This window comes from Pezoporus wallicus, unplaced genomic scaffold, assembly GCF_028554395.1.
Source record: "Pezoporus wallicus isolate ANWC-B61680 ecotype Strahan unplaced genomic scaffold, APGP_CSIRO_Pwel_v1 contig_448, whole genome shotgun sequence".
NCBI classification, from domain to species: Eukaryota; Metazoa; Chordata; class Aves; order Psittaciformes; family Psittacidae; genus Pezoporus; species Pezoporus wallicus.
In genome coordinates this window covers 957947-974476 of record NW_026636279.1, presented here as the reverse complement: position 1 = coordinate 974476, position 16530 = coordinate 957947, and the positions used below count along the sequence as shown (strand labels likewise).

At 46.7% G+C, this 16530-nt stretch overlaps 1 protein-coding gene and 1 long non-coding RNA gene across 3 annotated transcripts; one reads left to right on the top strand and one right to left on the bottom strand.

Annotated features, from left to right (window-relative positions):
- Positions 1-549: 549 nt before the first annotated feature.
- Positions 550-12056, top strand: LOC130594188 (cytochrome b5). 2 transcript variants are annotated; one of them, XM_057399917.1, is made up of 5 exons: positions 550-748; positions 8001-8129; positions 8695-8721; positions 10546-10577; positions 11823-12056. In XM_057399917.1, the coding sequence occupies exons 1-5, from the start codon at positions 557-559 to the stop codon at positions 11965-11967; spliced, it is 525 nt and encodes a 174-aa protein (XP_057255900.1). In that variant the 5' UTR covers positions 550-556; the 3' UTR covers positions 11968-12056. The 2 variants fall into 2 exon arrangements, with proteins under 2 accessions (XP_057255900.1, XP_057255901.1); XM_057399918.1 differs by having other exon boundaries at positions 11381-12056.
- A 1825-nt stretch (positions 12057-13881) lies between these two features.
- On the bottom strand, positions 13882-15374 carry LOC130594172 (uncharacterized). The gene is made up of 2 exons (XR_008970995.1): positions 15168-15374; positions 13882-14646 (listed from the first exon to the last, which is right to left on the bottom strand). It is a non-coding gene; the product is annotated as an uncharacterized LOC130594172 (long non-coding RNA).
- Positions 15375-16530: the final 1156 nt, after the last annotated feature.

The following is a 16530-nucleotide window of genomic DNA, read 5'->3' as shown; positions in this document are numbered from 1 at the left end:
CACCAAAAGGAGGGGTACAGATCTCCTTCCCGTTGGCAGTGGAATCAAAAGCCAACCAAAGGAGCGCTACAGCTCGGCCAAGGGACCCTCACGCCTCAATAACCCTTACCAGCACACATCCCGTACGCTTCCCAATGGAAGCAACCACTCCCTGTCCCCGCACTCACGTGGATGGCTGGCACCACTCATCCGCAGCCTTTACTACCAGAGGCCCAGCTCGGGAGGGCAGCTCAGGCAGTCCCTGACAGGGGCTGGGACGTGCAACCCGCTCTCCGGTAGCCCCGGAGGGATCCGGGGCCGGGCCCGACCGGACCGGGGCCCAGCGGAGCGCGCGGCCTGAGGCAACGCGAGGCCACGCCCAACACCTTCCCGCTCAATCGCTCTGCCCGCTTCCTATTGGCCCAGGCCCGGCGCCGTGCCCGCCCATTGGCTGCAGCCGGCACCACCGACCGCGCCACCGCCGCCCGCTCCTCATTGGCCCGCGGCCTGGGCCGGTGGCTGTAGGGGGCGGGCGCGGGGAGGGTGTGGGGTGCGTGCTGTCGCTACGGCGGCTGCCATGAGCCAAACCCGTCGTTTCGCGAAGCTGTCGGCAGCCGCCATGGAGTCCGGGAAGGCCGCGGAGGCCGGGGATTGCTCGGAGGCCGGGCCCGTGTTCACGCTGGAGGAGGTGGGGAAGCGGAACTCCAGCCGCGAGGCCTGGTTCGTTATCCACGGGCGCGTCTACGATGTCACGCGCTTTCTGGAGGAGGTGAGGCCGGGCGGGGAGGGGGCATGGCCCGTTCCCCATGGGGCAGGCGGTGCGGGGTCAGGACATGCGGGTGCTGAGGGACGAGAGCCTGGGGTTGGCGTTGGGGGGTGATAGGGAAGGGGAGGGCCGGGGGGTGATGGGGAAGGGGAGGGTTGGGGGGTGCGGGAGCGGTGACACGGGGGGGGGGGGGGGGGCAGAGATCCCGGAGCGGGAGGGGCTCCGGGCCCAGGCTGTGGGGGCCCAGCACTGGCGGAAGGAGGGTCCCATGAGCCCTGACTCTCCGCCTGTGCGGTTCGTGTGCGCAGCACAGGGCCTGCCCCTGCTCCAAGGACCTGCCGTAAACGGGAGAGGAACGGCGGGTCATGGTGGCCAAGGCCAGGCGGGCGGAGGGGTTGTGCTTGGACTCCTTTGAGTCACCTTCTGCTCCGCATGGAGCTGCTGCGGCACGCCTCACCTGCGAGGTGCAGCTCTCCGTACGCTGTGTTACTTCACTTCTGGCCTTGTAGGGTAAACCTCACGGGCCGGATCAGTAGTTTATATGTGACATCTCCAGGGACACGCCATAACCTGAAGGAGAGAGTAATGGTGATTCAGTAGGTGAGCACCTGCTGCAGCACTGCCTTCCCTCAGGGACCGTCCATGGATGGCGTGGAACCGATGCAGCCTCTGCTGCCTGATCTCCAGTTCTCTTGGCTCTGTGGACAAACATTGCTTCTGGACTTGATGCTTTTGCCTTCTGTTTTTTGAGAAGGCTGAGATTGTGGTGTTAGCATTTGGAGATGAAAACAGAGTGGGAAGAAACGGCAAAAACTTTCAAAGGGGTTTATCCCAGCTTAAAATACCACCGAACCCGTTGTAGCATCTACAGGGTAACGTACAAAAGTTACTCTGAATTGGCTTTAAAAGCAGGGCAACCCATTGAAAATGCACATGTTGCTGCTTGTTGGTTTGCTTGTCTAAATTAAACTACTATTTTCCTCCAGGCATGTATGATTAAAGCACATCTGCTATGTAGTCATAACATATAATGGCAAAGCTACCTTTGTGAGGTGTAGAAGCTTACCAGAGGAGGAGGGAACAATAACCTGGCTGCTTTTTTTGCAGCAGACTGACAGTTGAAGGTAGTGGCTTTCTGTGTAGGTTTTGGTATTTTATTACAAAGTTGGAGACAATCTGTTTTGTTCTTTGGGTCCAGCATCATAATATTTCCTTCAGGATCTGACTTGTGCTTTGAGTCTTGCCCCAACATTTATTTTAAGAGACCCTCTAAGGTATTTCAGTGGCCAGATTAGGGAGCTGTCTTTTACTACAGTGGCTTGAACTAGCCTTTGCCATAGCCAGTTCTGCACTGTTTATAGCTTTCATAACAAAACAAATCTTGCTTCCAAAGGACCATAAATGGATCCTGGCTGCTCTCTCGTTTGCTCACTGGTGTCTACTGTTGGTACTCCATCACTATAGAGGCCTCTGTGTCAGGTCCAGGAGCTGAAAGGCAGCTGCTGCTCTTGCTCTTGGGTCTTTGATACTCAAGAGAGACTTGAGGCCCCCAGTATGGTGCAAAGAAAGGCCTGTGGGACAGTGGGATGGTGCTTGGTGGAAGCATGGAGCTTTGGAGCTACAGAGCAGCAGTGGTGTGAAGAATTACCAGCTGATGCTCAGCTGTTGGTTTTACCTGAGAGCCCATAGGTCCAGCTGAGGTGAGAGACCAGTTGCATGTTTAGTCACACACATCTACAACAAGATCAACAAGATGCAAACTGTACTGTAGACAGCTTATTCTTGGGGTGGGAAAGAGAAGACAAATCATTTTGAGTGTGACTCTTAACTCAGGAAGCTCTGAAGTGGTGGAGCTATGAGCAGAATTAAGGTACTCTGATTCCTGTTCCAGGTTAGTTCACAAGACCAGAAGTTTTCCAGATGGTATGTGAGGTTTTTTTTAAGCAGCTGACTGCTTCCTCCTACATGTACACACAACCCACCCCTCCACCCCCCGGCCACTGTTTGGGCTCCCCAGCACTAGGCCAAACCTGTCATCTGGCATCTCTGAAATTCCTGAGAATTTGGGTGGGTGCAGTGGAGTACAAAGCTGTGAGCCCAGCTACCTCTGCTGAGCAAGTCAAACTGGCAGAGTGGTGGGTGTGTTCTGAAGAAGGCTTGTTACTCCACTAGTTTTTTAAATCTTCCATGTTTGCCTGCAACTAGAAGTCTAGTACAAGAACAAGGGGACATCAAAGAAGCTGGAGCCAGGTCCAGAACAAACAAATGGTGTTTCTTCATGCAACAGGGAGCAGACCAGTGGAACTCCTTGCCAAAGGTTGTTGTGGATGCAAGAAGGTTAAGTAGATTACGGGGAAGACTAGGCAAAAATGTGGAAAAGCAATCCGCTGCTGGTTTCTGAATAGCAAAGCACTGTGGGTTTAGGAAGAGCCAAAACCAGCTGGAGGTTGGGACAGTACTTGCAGAAACCATCTGCCTTGTCTTACACTTGCCTCTGTGTTCCAGATATGGTTGCTACTTACTGCTTTTCAGACTTAACAATTAGAAAACTGTTTCTGAGATACTAACCCTTGTGTGAATAATGATGTCCTTCAGAGCAGGGACACTGCGTGGTGCTCAGTCTTCATCTCAGTGTTCTCTGTTGCATCTGAGACATGCTCCTTGAGACACCTTCAGTATTATAAATAAGCCCAGAAAGACACTTTGCTCCCCCCCCCCCGCAAGCTAGGTGTAGCAGTGCCCTGAATTTTACCTTTAGATGATATTTCATGTTGTCCTTTCCAAGCTCTTTATCCCATTTGTGTCTTTTCCCCAACATGAAAAACTTCTACTCGGACTAGGGATTGAAGAATAAGGTGACTGTTTTAACTGTGCCAGTGTGGCTGACACAACAGTCTGCTATGTATGCCCCTTGCTGATGTAGTGCGACTTCTAAGTGTAGATCAAGGCCTAAATTATTCACAAAAATGCACTTTATATCTCTTACCCCACTGTAATCAGTTGAGCGACAGGGGAACAATGTGCAACTGATTGGAACCAGGGATGTTTGTCTTGTTTAAAAGTTGAAGTTGTCTGATAAACTGTTCTGCTTTAAAACATTGACTGCTGTAGCTGCAACTCTCAGGCTTTCAGTGGGTAGTGTTTCCCCTTCACCCTGTGTAGTCACTGAAGCTGTGTCTAACTGTTGCCTTTTCTGGCCTTTGGTCACAGATTATTTGAACAGGATTGCTGAATATCCATCAGATCATTACCTCAGAGTGCTTGTGTAATGTGAACAAGCCTCGCTGCTAAGAGATTGTTCAATTCTGCTTCATGGTTCCTGCAAACTAGGTACAGCAGGTCAGCCATTAGCTAGCCAACTCACAATCCATATGTTGTTTGAAGCATAGATCACTTTAAACTTCCAATTTACTTTGTTATTTGCTGTGTAATAGGAGTAACAATTAAGACACCACAGAGCAAAATTCCGCTGAAGTCTGAGGTGAACAAAATGCAGGCAATGTGCAAAGAAAGCAACTGATATTTCATAGGAGTTTCTGAGAGGCTGCAACCTCCTGTGCTTCAGAAAGCCTGTAAGTACATTCTGAGATAGCCTGTGGCAACAGTGTAATTTTCTCCCAAATCAAGGTGGCTGGACCACCAGAATACTACTCCTTATTGCAGCAGTCTATAAAAGCAAGGGAAGGCTATGGCTAGAGTAGAAAGGGCTGGCTGCTGAGATAGGTGTGAATGATGAGTCAGGAAGCGGAGGAAGGCAGGTCTACCTCCCTGACAGGCGCTTTGAGGGCTGGTCTGCTCACACATACACCCTCACAATCTGTAATAGACTTAATTTCACACACATTCTAGTGATGGAGGGACACGGTTTATCTCTATTTTTACGCAGTACTAAAAGAGTCTGGAGGTATGTGTTTCTTCAGTGTATGTCTGTTGCCTGAGTCCACAAGACACAGCGGTCACCACCACTTTGTGTCTTGGGATGTGCTGTTGCTTCTGATACCCATGAGAAGTGTGGCTAGAAATCTATTTGAACTTGTTTCCAAGTGGCATGAGCCTGGGTTGTAACAACTCTAGCCCACATTGGTCAGTTGGTTTCAAATATAATGTTCTTCAAACTGTGTTTCAAATGAAGGAAATACTCTACTACTGACAGCTTCTCATTAAACGTACATGGTTCTAACAGAGCATATCACTTAGATGGAAGTGGAGGGGCTTATCAGATGGTTGCTTTCACAACAGAGGCAGCAAGTTTGAATACCTTTCTTTGTCCTTCTGCATTTGAGTCTTGCTTACCCTGGTGTATCTGAAACCAGAACTCTGTAAGGGGGAAGGAGGAATGTCAGAGATCTGTTTCTGCTCATGCTGACTTGCTCCAGCTTTGCAGAGGTATTTTTGGGGGAACCTGTTCCACATTTTAAAACAAGCTTTGAAGGATGTGTGGCTGATGAACACCATTGGTGTCTACGTGGCTGCTTGTCCTTGTTTCCTGTCTTGTATTGTACTGGCACCTTATTACTGCACAGTGATCCTCTTCCTTTCCTGGCTTATTTGTCTTAATACTGGGGGCCAGGAATGAAAGCTGCTGCATCCCTCCTCAACCTGATGATCCTGTGTCTTACCTGCTCCAGCAATCTAATTAGTAGTAGAGCTTAGCTTTGCTTCTGAGTTCATTTGTAGTCTGCAGTGGGTCTGTAGCAGCAGTTGCCAGGCAGACGTATGCAGATGGGCACTTGGGAGTCTGCAGAAAGGCGGCTGGCTCTTGGCTCTCGCCTTCTCCAGCGAGTTTGTGTTGTGCCTTTGCTGTGCGCCTCAGTTCTGGCTTGCTGCTGCTTTTTGCTTGTTCCATATCCCTTCTAAAGGCTACACAGATAAAGCATCTTCTGAGGTCTCATGAATAAATACAGCCTTGCTGGCTGAACACTGGAGATGGACTATATGAGTTGCTAATTAGGAAGTGAGTCATCAAGGACAAACTTGGCCATCTTAAGGGTGTCAGTAACACTTAAGTGAGCTTAGTATGAATATGGGGCTGCACAACTCCCTACTCTGCTGTTCTCTGGACCCAGTTTGGAGAACTCAATTGAAATGTCACACTGAAACAGTGCTTTTGAGAGCACCTCTTGTAGCTGTGAGTGCTGCAGAGCACGAGGAAGTCTTGGGTTTCCTCCCCCCAAGTCTCCTGACTATGGCAGGAGCAGGCTGGCCTCCCTTCTGTGCTGCCTGGGCCAAGGCCTCTTAAGCTGATGGTGGCTGTTGTGTTTTTTACTCCCAAAGGACAGGGGTCTCCCTGTAGAACTGTGTTCTTTGCTCAGTAGTGTTGGTCATACCCTTCCAGAATTGGTGCTTCAAGACTATTAATGTTGTTGTCAATGTGTACTTTACTGTGTGTGCTGAAGGCCCCAGTGACAAGGAGGTTCCACTTCTGTTGCTGTTGTTGAGGAAGACTTCTGAGGACTGGCACTTGGGCCCACCTCTCTTGTTCTTATTTGCTTTCGTCTATTTCTTTTCAGAAACAGACATTTTTCAGCCATTGCTTCCTCTGGAAGCACTTCCCCTTCCTTCCTTTCCCCTCTCCCGCAGTTGCAACATTTCCAGTTTTCATGTTTTCCTGCAGAAACTGTAGCTTTGAGAAGTTTTGTGGCAGCGTAAATGACTTCCTGTATAAATAGTCTGGGTTTACGTTAGCTGAGATATGACAGGGTAAGAATTGTCTGGTTGCAGTTGTGGCTGTCCTTTTAGAAAGATGACATGCCAAAATGGTCTGAAGTCTTTTGGTTTGGGGATTACAGCAAAGGACAGATGTGCATGAATAATTAATTCTTTTTTTTTTGTCACTGTGGATTTAGTAAGTGCATAGAAAGGCTTCAGACCCAAAGAGGAGTAAACTTTACCTTTCTTCTTGTCTCTCCTATGTGCAAAGACTCGATGCCACCAAAAGCCAATATCCACTGCATGTTCCCTATTACTGCAGGTTTTTTTCTGCCCTTTTAGGGTGGATGATTAGGAAAGCAAAGGTGTTGCCCTTAAAATTCAGTTCTGATATTTTTCTATCTGAAATGAGATCCCTGGTTAAACATCCCCAAGGAGTTCTTCTAGAACGCTTAAAGTAGATGGCCAGTTTTTATCCCCTGGTTTCTACAGGTGCTTTTATAAGCACCTCAGCATATTTAGTGCTTGTTGCCTGATGCTGTAGAAAACTGGGTTAGTCCCTGTGTGTGCACTCAGAAGCCAGACTTTATTGGTTTAACTGTATGAGCTGATTGTTTAGATTTAACTAGTTGTTCACACTCACACTGTAAAGACATTGCATTTTGCTGGCTTTGTGGTTAGCATGCCTGTTCCTGGACTTATGGTATTGACAGTGCTAGACAAGAATCCAAACCATCAAGGAGAACAGAACTGCACCAGGGTTCTGCGTCAGTTCATACCACTTGGTCTGTCAGTTTTCTGTGACCATCAGCCACCGTAGAATCATCAGTGTCGTTGTGGAGCATCCTTGTGGGTTTGGTACTTTTGTTGTTACAACTTCTGAATCTGAGATCAGTTTGTGATGTCAAACTGATCATTTTTCATGACACTTCTCTTCGTGGTTGTTGAGTGGCTGGTTGTACACTGGATGAATGCAGTATTGTTGGTGCTACACTTGAGCTGTAGCCACATATGCCACTAGCAAACATGATGCAGTTCTCTGTTCTTTTGTATTCGTTTGACTGTCAGCCAAATACTATTATTTTCTGAAGTATCTAAAGAAGCAGAATATCCTTTCCTGGTGCCTGTGAAGGTAGTGTTGTCTTGTGCTTCTTAGCAGCTAAGATGCCTCAGGGCAGTTCTTGCGAAAATCATGCAGGAGAGGCTCCTCTGCAAGCAGGGGAGTCTGATTTGTGCAGCAGAGCCCATGAAGAACTACATGAGGATATTCTTCCGTCTGTGTTATTTTCTTGCCCAAATCCATTATGGAATCACAGAAGGGATAGCTTTGCTGTGGGGGACAAAGCTGTGCTCCCTGTGTACATTGGGGATTTGCTTCTTTGGAAGGCTTTTTATTATGGAAGGTGTTTTCCAGGCTGTGCAGCACACATAGTTCTCTGTAAATTCCTGAAGGAGAGGTTAGACAATTGAACTTTTGGAAGATTTTCTTGATGGTGCTGGTTTGAGGCATCTGTGATGAACAGAAGAAACGAAAGCAGGCAGGCAAAGGTACTCTTGTACCTTTTTTGCATCTAGCCCTTTGCTCACCTGAACTCTTCTCTTCCAGCATCCAGGTGGAGAAGAGGTTTTGCTGGAACAAGCTGGCAGAGATGCCACTGAGAGCTTTGAAGATGTTGGGCATTCCTCAGATGCCAGGGAAATGCTCAAGCAGTACTACATCGGGGAGATCCACCCGGTAAGGACCAGCTGACTGTCACAGCCTCTTTCAAACACACGATGGGACTGTGTGAAAGTGTGATTCTCCTTTGTGTAACCCACTGAACACACAGACTAAGATGTGTCTTGTGAAATAAGTAAGTAGTTAAGGGTTTTGGGCAGTCTTTATGTTGCCCAGGATTTCTGTTGAGGAAAACCAATCTCTGTTGAGGAAACAAAACTAAATTAGACTTCTCTTCCCACCATTTAAAACAGATTTCTCACTACAATTAAATTAAGGGCACTTAAAGAATGTCATCTAATCAGTTTCCTCCTTTAGTGGTGGTACCATAACTTTGCCTTGCCTTGTAATTTAGAGTTCAAGAGGGTGAGAGATCACAGGGGCATGGCACAAACACCAGCTTCCTGCCTGCTGCAACAACTGTGCCTTTGGGTGCTGAAGGAATGACTCCTTTGAAACCTGAGTCCAGGCAATTGCCCCTTCCTTGAGGACTGTGTACAGAACAATTCCCTTGTCAGGACTGCAGGTTTCTCTTGCAGTCAGTGCTTATATTTTTTCTTCTTATTTTTTTTCCCCTTGACAGCACGATCGTAAAAAAGAAGGTTCCAAGGTAAGCTATTAGTATTTTACTTTCCTGTTTTAATTTAATGCAGTGGAAATGACGCTCATAAAATGAAACAAAGAAGTTGTCACACACCTCTTTTATGTGTTTGTTTTTTTTTTTCTATGGAGCTTGTGGCTTTCTATTTAAACAAGCTAAAGTAATGAATAAATCTTCCAAGCAAATTATACGTTTGTTCTGAAACTCAGCAGTCATCTTGGTGTGAAATTGGAAGGGTTTTTTGTGCCCTCTCTCCCCTGACATCAGCAATGTTATTTCCACACCTTGAACCACAAACTGTTTTCTTTGCATCACTCGCTATGTCCTGACCACTGAACTGTTGGTGTTGTTTCATTCAAGCCAGCAGACAGGCACAGCCACTGTGGGGTTGGCTGTAAAACAAGAATTCTCTGTTAACTGCCCTAGTAATTATTGGCATTGCTTAAAACTCAGGTACTCCTGGATTAGAACAGAGCACAGTGTTGCAAAATGCCTTTGAAATGGATGGGGAGGGGGAAATGGTAATAAATAGAATCCCGTAGGAGAGGTAAACATGTGCCTTGCAGCTGGCTTCTCTTCGTGCTTGGCTTGAAGGCTTAGACCAGGCGCAGCTTTGCCTTCAACAACACTTTCATTAGCTGCTGTTCGAAGCAGGGCCACTTGCAGGGTAGCCGGACCCAAGAGGGAAACTGTCAACAGAGGGAGCAGTGGCTGAAGCCCTTGAGAGTGTTTGCTTGCTGTAGTCATAGAATAATTCAGGCTGTATGAAGCCTACACTTAGTTAAAACATGGGACTGCATAATTATGCATATATTCACCTTGAAATCTATTGTTCCGTTTAACTCTGTTTCATAAGCAGGATCATAAATGTGTCTAGAAATAAAGAGTAATCTGAGTGGCTCCCTTGGATATGAGTTAAATACTTTTTCTCTTCTGAAGATAAAGTCCAGTGAATTATGTACTGCTAAGGCCTTTCTCCAGTGTACATCATCTGTTTTGAAAAAGCAAGCCCAAGTATAACCTAAAAACAGCAGCAAGAGGTAGAACTCAGTAATGTGAAAATAAATAGGCGGGAGGAACAAACACATAAAAAACTGTACGTGTATATCCTTGTGATGCAGCTCAAGAGGTAGCTTCCCACAGGTAAGGGTCAGTGTTTAGCAGCCACTGGGCGTATTACAGCAGAAGGGAAGCACTAAAGCTCTCAGGAAATTGAGATAATTCCGTTCAGGATGGGCATGAAAGGTGATTTTTGGTTGGTAGTTATTGTTTAAACTGGAGAGCAGCAATCGCCATCGAGGCTGTAGAGTTGATGAAAGCCCAGCTGAGAATTGCAGCTGACTGGAAGGAGGATTTAAGTTAGCAAGAGTTCTATGAAAGGAGGAGTGCAGAAGTTTGGAAACAGGTTGTGTGCGAGGGAGAGCCGATGAGAACATTGTGGTTGTATGCTTCAGTGGTCAGGGAGCAGGATAGCAAATGGGAACGTGGGCAGGGGTTTAGAGAGGGCATCACACTGAAAGGATGGTCTGTATCGGAGTGCAGATCACAGTCCCTAGTGTTTAAAAGGAACAGGCTGCTTTGCAAGACCTTTTATTATGAGGATGCAAGTTCCAGTGTGAAGTTGGTGACTGGGTGGGAGGGATTGGATTGGGTTGAATTGATGGAAAGAATGTGGAGGTGAAGACAATGGCAAACAGCCCCAGAAACATCCATGCTTGTGATAGAGGGTGACTGGGAGAGGAAGGGAGTGTTATTTTTACCTTGTGTTTGTAATCACATGTTTAGTCTTGTAGTCTCATTAGCTCGTGTTTAACTCCCTATTTCTTCCTTCAGAATCCAAGTGTGACATCCTCAGGCCAATCAAGGTATGGTATCCTCTTAAGAAAAACTGAATAAGAAATCAAGGGGTTAGGACTCTCCCTTTGTAAAAATGCATTATTAACTCTAATGGGCAGGAAAAAAACCCTGGGGATATTAGTGCACTATAGTCCCTCTGCACTATAGGGATTATTTCAGTGGGCACTGCAAACCACAGGGTGACACAACGCAGTGATGTGCATGTTTTTGGAGGTTCTTCACCATGATCAGCCCCATTTACTTGAAAATCCTTAGAGCCAGAACAGGGCCTTAGTCTTTTGTAGCTGATGCAGAATCTTTTAGCTAAGGAGGCTGCTGAAGGTGAGCCTGTGGCCTCTGGTTTACGAGTGAGGAAGATTTGTTATGGGATGGATGTAGCAATTTCCATCCTTGAGTCAACTCAGCTGTTTGTATAGCACAAATTACAGTCTGACTTATTTAAGGAAAAACAAAACAAGACAAACCAACAACAAAAAACCCCAAACTGGTTTCTGTATGTGCCAGGCTGGAAGCTTCAACAATTCAGCTGCTGTTTTCTAAGGCACCAAGCCCTTGCAGGCACAGGGGACTCTCACAGGGACTGGGCTGAGCACTGAACATGGGGATGGCCAATGCTGCCCAGCCCTGAGAGCCACAGCCCCTTTGGCTGGTCTGTTAGCTGATGAGAGATGGGTTTATAGAGTTCCCTGGGAGAAAACAGACATGTAATAAGTGATGAACATTTTGAATGAATCATTAACCTGTGATTTTCTTCTATTTTATGTGTGTGTGTTTTGGTTTGTTGTGTGTTTGGTTTTTATTCTCTCTGTAGTTTCTGGTCAACATGGCTAATCCCCATCTTCGGAGCACTGGTCTTAGGTTTAATGTATCGCTATTACACGTTGGATGGGAGAACCTCTTGAACTGACCTTGCTGGGACCTCAGAAAGCCTGAAGAGGAGGGTGTGAGAGAGAATGCACACATGCAACACATGGAGTTCTGTCCCCCTTAACCTTTCTTGCCTTGCTTTTAGCTTAGTCTGTCAAGTGATGTTGAGATCCATGGGACCAAGCTAATCCCAACCTGTACTAACTCTGGGAGCTGCTGTACTTTCCTCCTGTGGTGGCAGGGCGAGTGTAGCTTCCTGGTATTCTCTCATTTGTGTGTGATCTCCTCGCGTGTGCATGGTTGTGCACTCTCTCTCGTGCTCTTTCTTGGTTTCTGAAGTAAACCACAGACAACATTTTTATTTCAATGCCTTTTTGTTAAGCCAGACGACATGAGACAGCTGCCAGTGAGCCTGTGGATTGCCTCAGTCCTTCACATAGCATCATCAGACATAAACTGCAAGTTGTCCAGAAGAGATGGCCAGAGATTCGGTTCCACAATAACTATTCCAGTGCATGCAGGCAACACTAACTGGAGCAGCAGGAAGTTGTTAGCTTTGCTAGCTCTTTCTGTACATGTCTTTTTTAACGGTTAAACAAATACAAGCATTTTAAAAATGATTCTGTTCATTTTGTAATGTTTGTACTTGTCCCTTTTAAAATGTATGTTCTGTGAAACCATTTATACCTTTGAAGCCTGGTTTGTTTGGGTGCTTTTGTGCTGTGTGTCGCAGTGCCAGAAATGGGAACTGACACGTGGCTGCTCAAAATCCAGATTTTTCCCCTTTTTCCTTGAGGTCCCGATCCAACCCATGTATTGGAAGCAAAACTCATTATTACTGTGAATGTGCACCAGATGGGGGGGGGCGCGGTGGGGGGTGTTGGGGAAGACAAATCCCGTCTTTTCTTCCTAAATGAAAAGGGGAAAAAATCCATTTGGGATTTGTGCATAATGCTGGTTTTGTCTTGGAATAGAGGAGGATATTTCTCTCTTCTGTTTTTGTGTGTGTGATGTGGTTGGACTCTAACAGTGCAGAGACAATATAAAGTACGCTTTGTGCATTGAGGCACAAATCTTTCCAGCTCTTCCAGCATGTTGGTCTGTGGCTCCAGGAACTGCTAAATAAAGGGAACTCATGTCCTGGTGTCTGATACCCTTCAGTGGAGCTCTACAACACTGCTCTGACACAAAGGTTACAGCAAAGCTGATCAGCTCTTTGAATTGCTGCAAAAAGGGATGCAATCTACTGGGGTCCTGTTTGTGAAAACCTCCTGGAGGTTGTGGCTTCTTCCATGAAACCACTCTGTGCCCCTGAAGGTCATGTAGAAGAATTTATTGATGTGGGATTACACTCCACCTGTTCAAAGCAGAAGTCAAAGGAGCTGCTTGGTCCCTCAGCTCCTCCCATGGGCATGGCAGTTGCTAGCAGCAGCTTAGCTTCTGGTGCTCATTGAGCAGAGGAGCAACAGCAGTCCCTGTAGATGTCTGTCTTCCCATGGGACTTTTTCCACTGCCATCAATTGTTTTATCTCTTACAGTGAATTATCTGGCCAGAGAAACCTGGAATTCACTGCTGCAGTGGGTCTTGGATATCCCTCCAAGTCCCTCATTAGGCCTGGGCTGCTTCCATGGTTTAGTCTGAGTTTGGTCTGCCCTAACGAAAGCGTAGCAGAAGAGTGTAAATCTGAGCCAAGGAAAATCCCGTAGGAAGGACCTGGGATATTCTGGTTAGCTACATGATAAACGACAAAGGTGACAGGCCACAGAGTCATACGTTAACATTGGTCTTAAACTCAGCAAGGGGTCACTCATTGTAAGTTTATGGAAAATAGATCTTATCATCTAAAATGATATTTTTATATTCCAGACTACTGTTGGCAATACCGCCTGTGACTTTCTATCTCTTGCAGAACTTCTCTGTTCTGCTGCTTCCTTTCAGCAGATTAACTGCCTGGGGAAGACCTTCAGTCTTGTTCCAGGGCCTCTCAGAGCTGTTCGAAGTCTTGCCCAATACCTTGTGGAAACCCAAGCAACCTTTGCCAAACAGCTATCCCTTTTCTGCACACTCACTAGCTCTCTCAAGCATTTTGAGGAGCTTGAGATGCATTTACAGAACCCACATCCAAGTTTTCCCACTTCTCCATCAGGTACAAGCTTAGAACAGCATCAGTATGCCCAGCACAGGCACGTGTTTTACTGGTCCATGGCTCTGCAGATCCTCCCTGCAGCTCTCTGCCCATGCAACTTGTTTGAAGGGGAGCATGTACATGATGGAGGCAGGCTAGCGTGAGCCTTGTGCTCTCCTGATACTGAGCTCCCCTCCCAGGGCTCTCTCTGGCAACATCATCAGCCCAGCCTGCCTCCCCTCATCCCTTTCTCCTCTGGCTTGATGAATGGTGGGTCCCACAGGTGTGGAACTGCTCAGATGACAAGGGAGGCATTAACAAAGCTTGTTTACCTGTTTTATTTGAGGATTAAAAAAGACAATTCCAAATCTTTGTCCTTACATTGAACTTCTCGCTCAGCAATGGTTGGTTGCCAGGTTCCCTGCACAATGCAGGCACTGTCTCAGCTTTCAGCCTGTGAAAAAACTCTCTGGCTGAAATTAAAGCTGTTTATGTGTGTTTTGCTTCCTTCAGGTGCTCTGGAAAATAAGTTGAGTGAAGAACTGTAAACATGAGCATGGAGGCAGCTTTCGCTGTTCATGTAACCATGTTGCTGGCAGAACTGTACAGGTCTCTTTGCCTCTCCACAAACCTGAATCCCTTGACAAAACAGAATGTAACTGTTGACTGAATTGATGGTTTGCAGACGATAAGTAGGAGGTCTGAGCATGTTCCTGGTTTTGCTGAAATTAGCTGATAAAAGGAAGGAGTAGCAAGGGAATGTGATGTGGGGCTTTCCATACTGCAAAGGTTGGAGTTGGGAGCTGTGGGCTGGGCCTGGCTGGGCACTGCTCTGTTCTGAGCTGGGAGACCCCAGAAAATGCTGCTTCTTGTACCCAGAGTAATAAGGGTCACACAGCTACAGTGAACAAACTCCTGCCCTGGGTCATGCTCTGACAGTAGCAAAGCCTGTGTGGAGCCAGATGCTTGCCTTGCTGCCAGTAGACCATGAAGACTCGGTACCTCCTGATGCAGCCGAGTTGTGTTTGTCCATCATATCTGCTGCTCTGGGAGGAAATGCTGGGGATGCTGTTGTGGCTTCATCCTGGATTGAATGGGAAGACCCATTGCATCAATGGTTTTTAAGTCTTTTTTTCTCTTTTTAAAAGCCTTACAAGCTAGCCAAATATTCAGGAAACCAGCAAATCACACAAACTGGGTTCTTGTCCCTAAAACCCTGCCCAGCTATCCGCCACACAGGCTAGGATCCCCAGTCATCCCATTCCCCATCTCCAGCATGAGGTGCAGAGGTGCTGGTGTCTCATGGCAGCAGTAACCTGATGTCTCCCAGCTGCCCCGTACCTCCATTATGAGGATGATGTTGACGCCAGTGTCACATGCCTCACAGTGTCTCTTCTCCAGGGACACCGCCAAGAGAAATTACTATAAAACAAGTTTCCTGCCAACCTCAGCAGCTCTAATGAGTCAGGAAGCAGTAATCTGGGAATAGGGGAACTGTTGACAGAGCCTAATTATTTCATGACAGTCTTTCTAAAACAGTTAGAAAATAAAACACCTACACAGGCTTCAAAATTGGAAATGGGGTTAGCAGTACTACGCATGTACCTGCTAATTTATCCCCACAATCCTGGTTTAGGCTCCTTCCTCTTCACACCTGCTGCTCTCCAACTGCTTCTGCAGGCAGAAGAACTTCATTGTAAAAAAGATAAAATACCTTAATTACACAGAACATGTAACTTCAAATGGGAAGTCTCCTGTTCTGGTGTCTGGCGGTTAATTTGTTAGGACTTCAGTGTATTTTGGTTACATGTATTCCATATATTATTGCAAAAAGCACTGCTACATTTCACAGACACGTGAGCAAGAACAGACTTGTTGAGGTGTCGTCTTGCCCAGGTCCGCTGCCATGTGCTGCTGCTCCTTCGTTCATTCATGCTTTGAGGATCAGGATTTTCCAGACTCCAAAGGCAGATTGCCAGCTGGAGCCCATCTTCTTCTAAATCTCTGCTGCAGAGACTAGAAAACCCCATCATAGCTGCATACCACACTCAGCTGCAATCCCTCCTGCTCCTAAACAGGGCACTAATTTCCTTTACTGTACTATTTCAACTTCCACTGTTTGTGTAACTTCCACAGTTTGAATCCTGCTTACTGTTCCCACCACAGGCACTGGTTTGAGTTTGCCCTTTCAGGACATTAAAGGTTTTGCCCATCAGCCAATCTGACATTTGAAAAGGATCTACAGAACTTGTATAAAGAATTCCCCAGCACACCTCTCCAGAGCTGGCACTGAAAACTGTATGTTTATCCAAAGCAAGAGGCAGAAGATGTTCCAAAATCATAGAAGAAAAATACACAAGCAGCTCAGTGGTCATTCATGTATAACCTCCTTTAATATACAATAAAGCTCCCCAGCTTCTAGTTTTACTTGTGATCAAGACCTATAGCCCAGCACCAACAATGTGTTTGGAGGACTCAGTCCCACACTGACTTCTGGGGTTAGGTACCAAAGAGCTACGCTGTGCCACCCTCATGAGCAGCTGGATTGAATCCATCCTATACTGTCCCTTAATTTTCCTGGATAGGGAATACAAGCCAGGTTTCATTTGCTGTTAACACAGCACATCATTACAGTGAGGTATGAAGTGTGTGACCAGGGGCTGGTGAGAACATCCAAGAGAAAGATTTAGTTGAACATTGTAGTTGCTTTTGTAGCTTAAACCTCACCCTGATCTTGGGCAAGTCAAGGGAAGTTGGAGGCTAAGTTCCTGACTGAGAGTCATTAGTGAAGGTAACCCTCTCTCTTCCCTTGCTTTATCAGTTCAGCCTGTTCACATGAACATTTTCTCTGCCTTGGGAAGCATAAGCAGCTTTTCTTTCCTGGGTAATTAGTACCAGACCTCCACTGAAGGGTATCAGACATCAGTGAGTGGTGCTGGGCTTCTGCAAGCAGCCCAGAAGCTCCCCT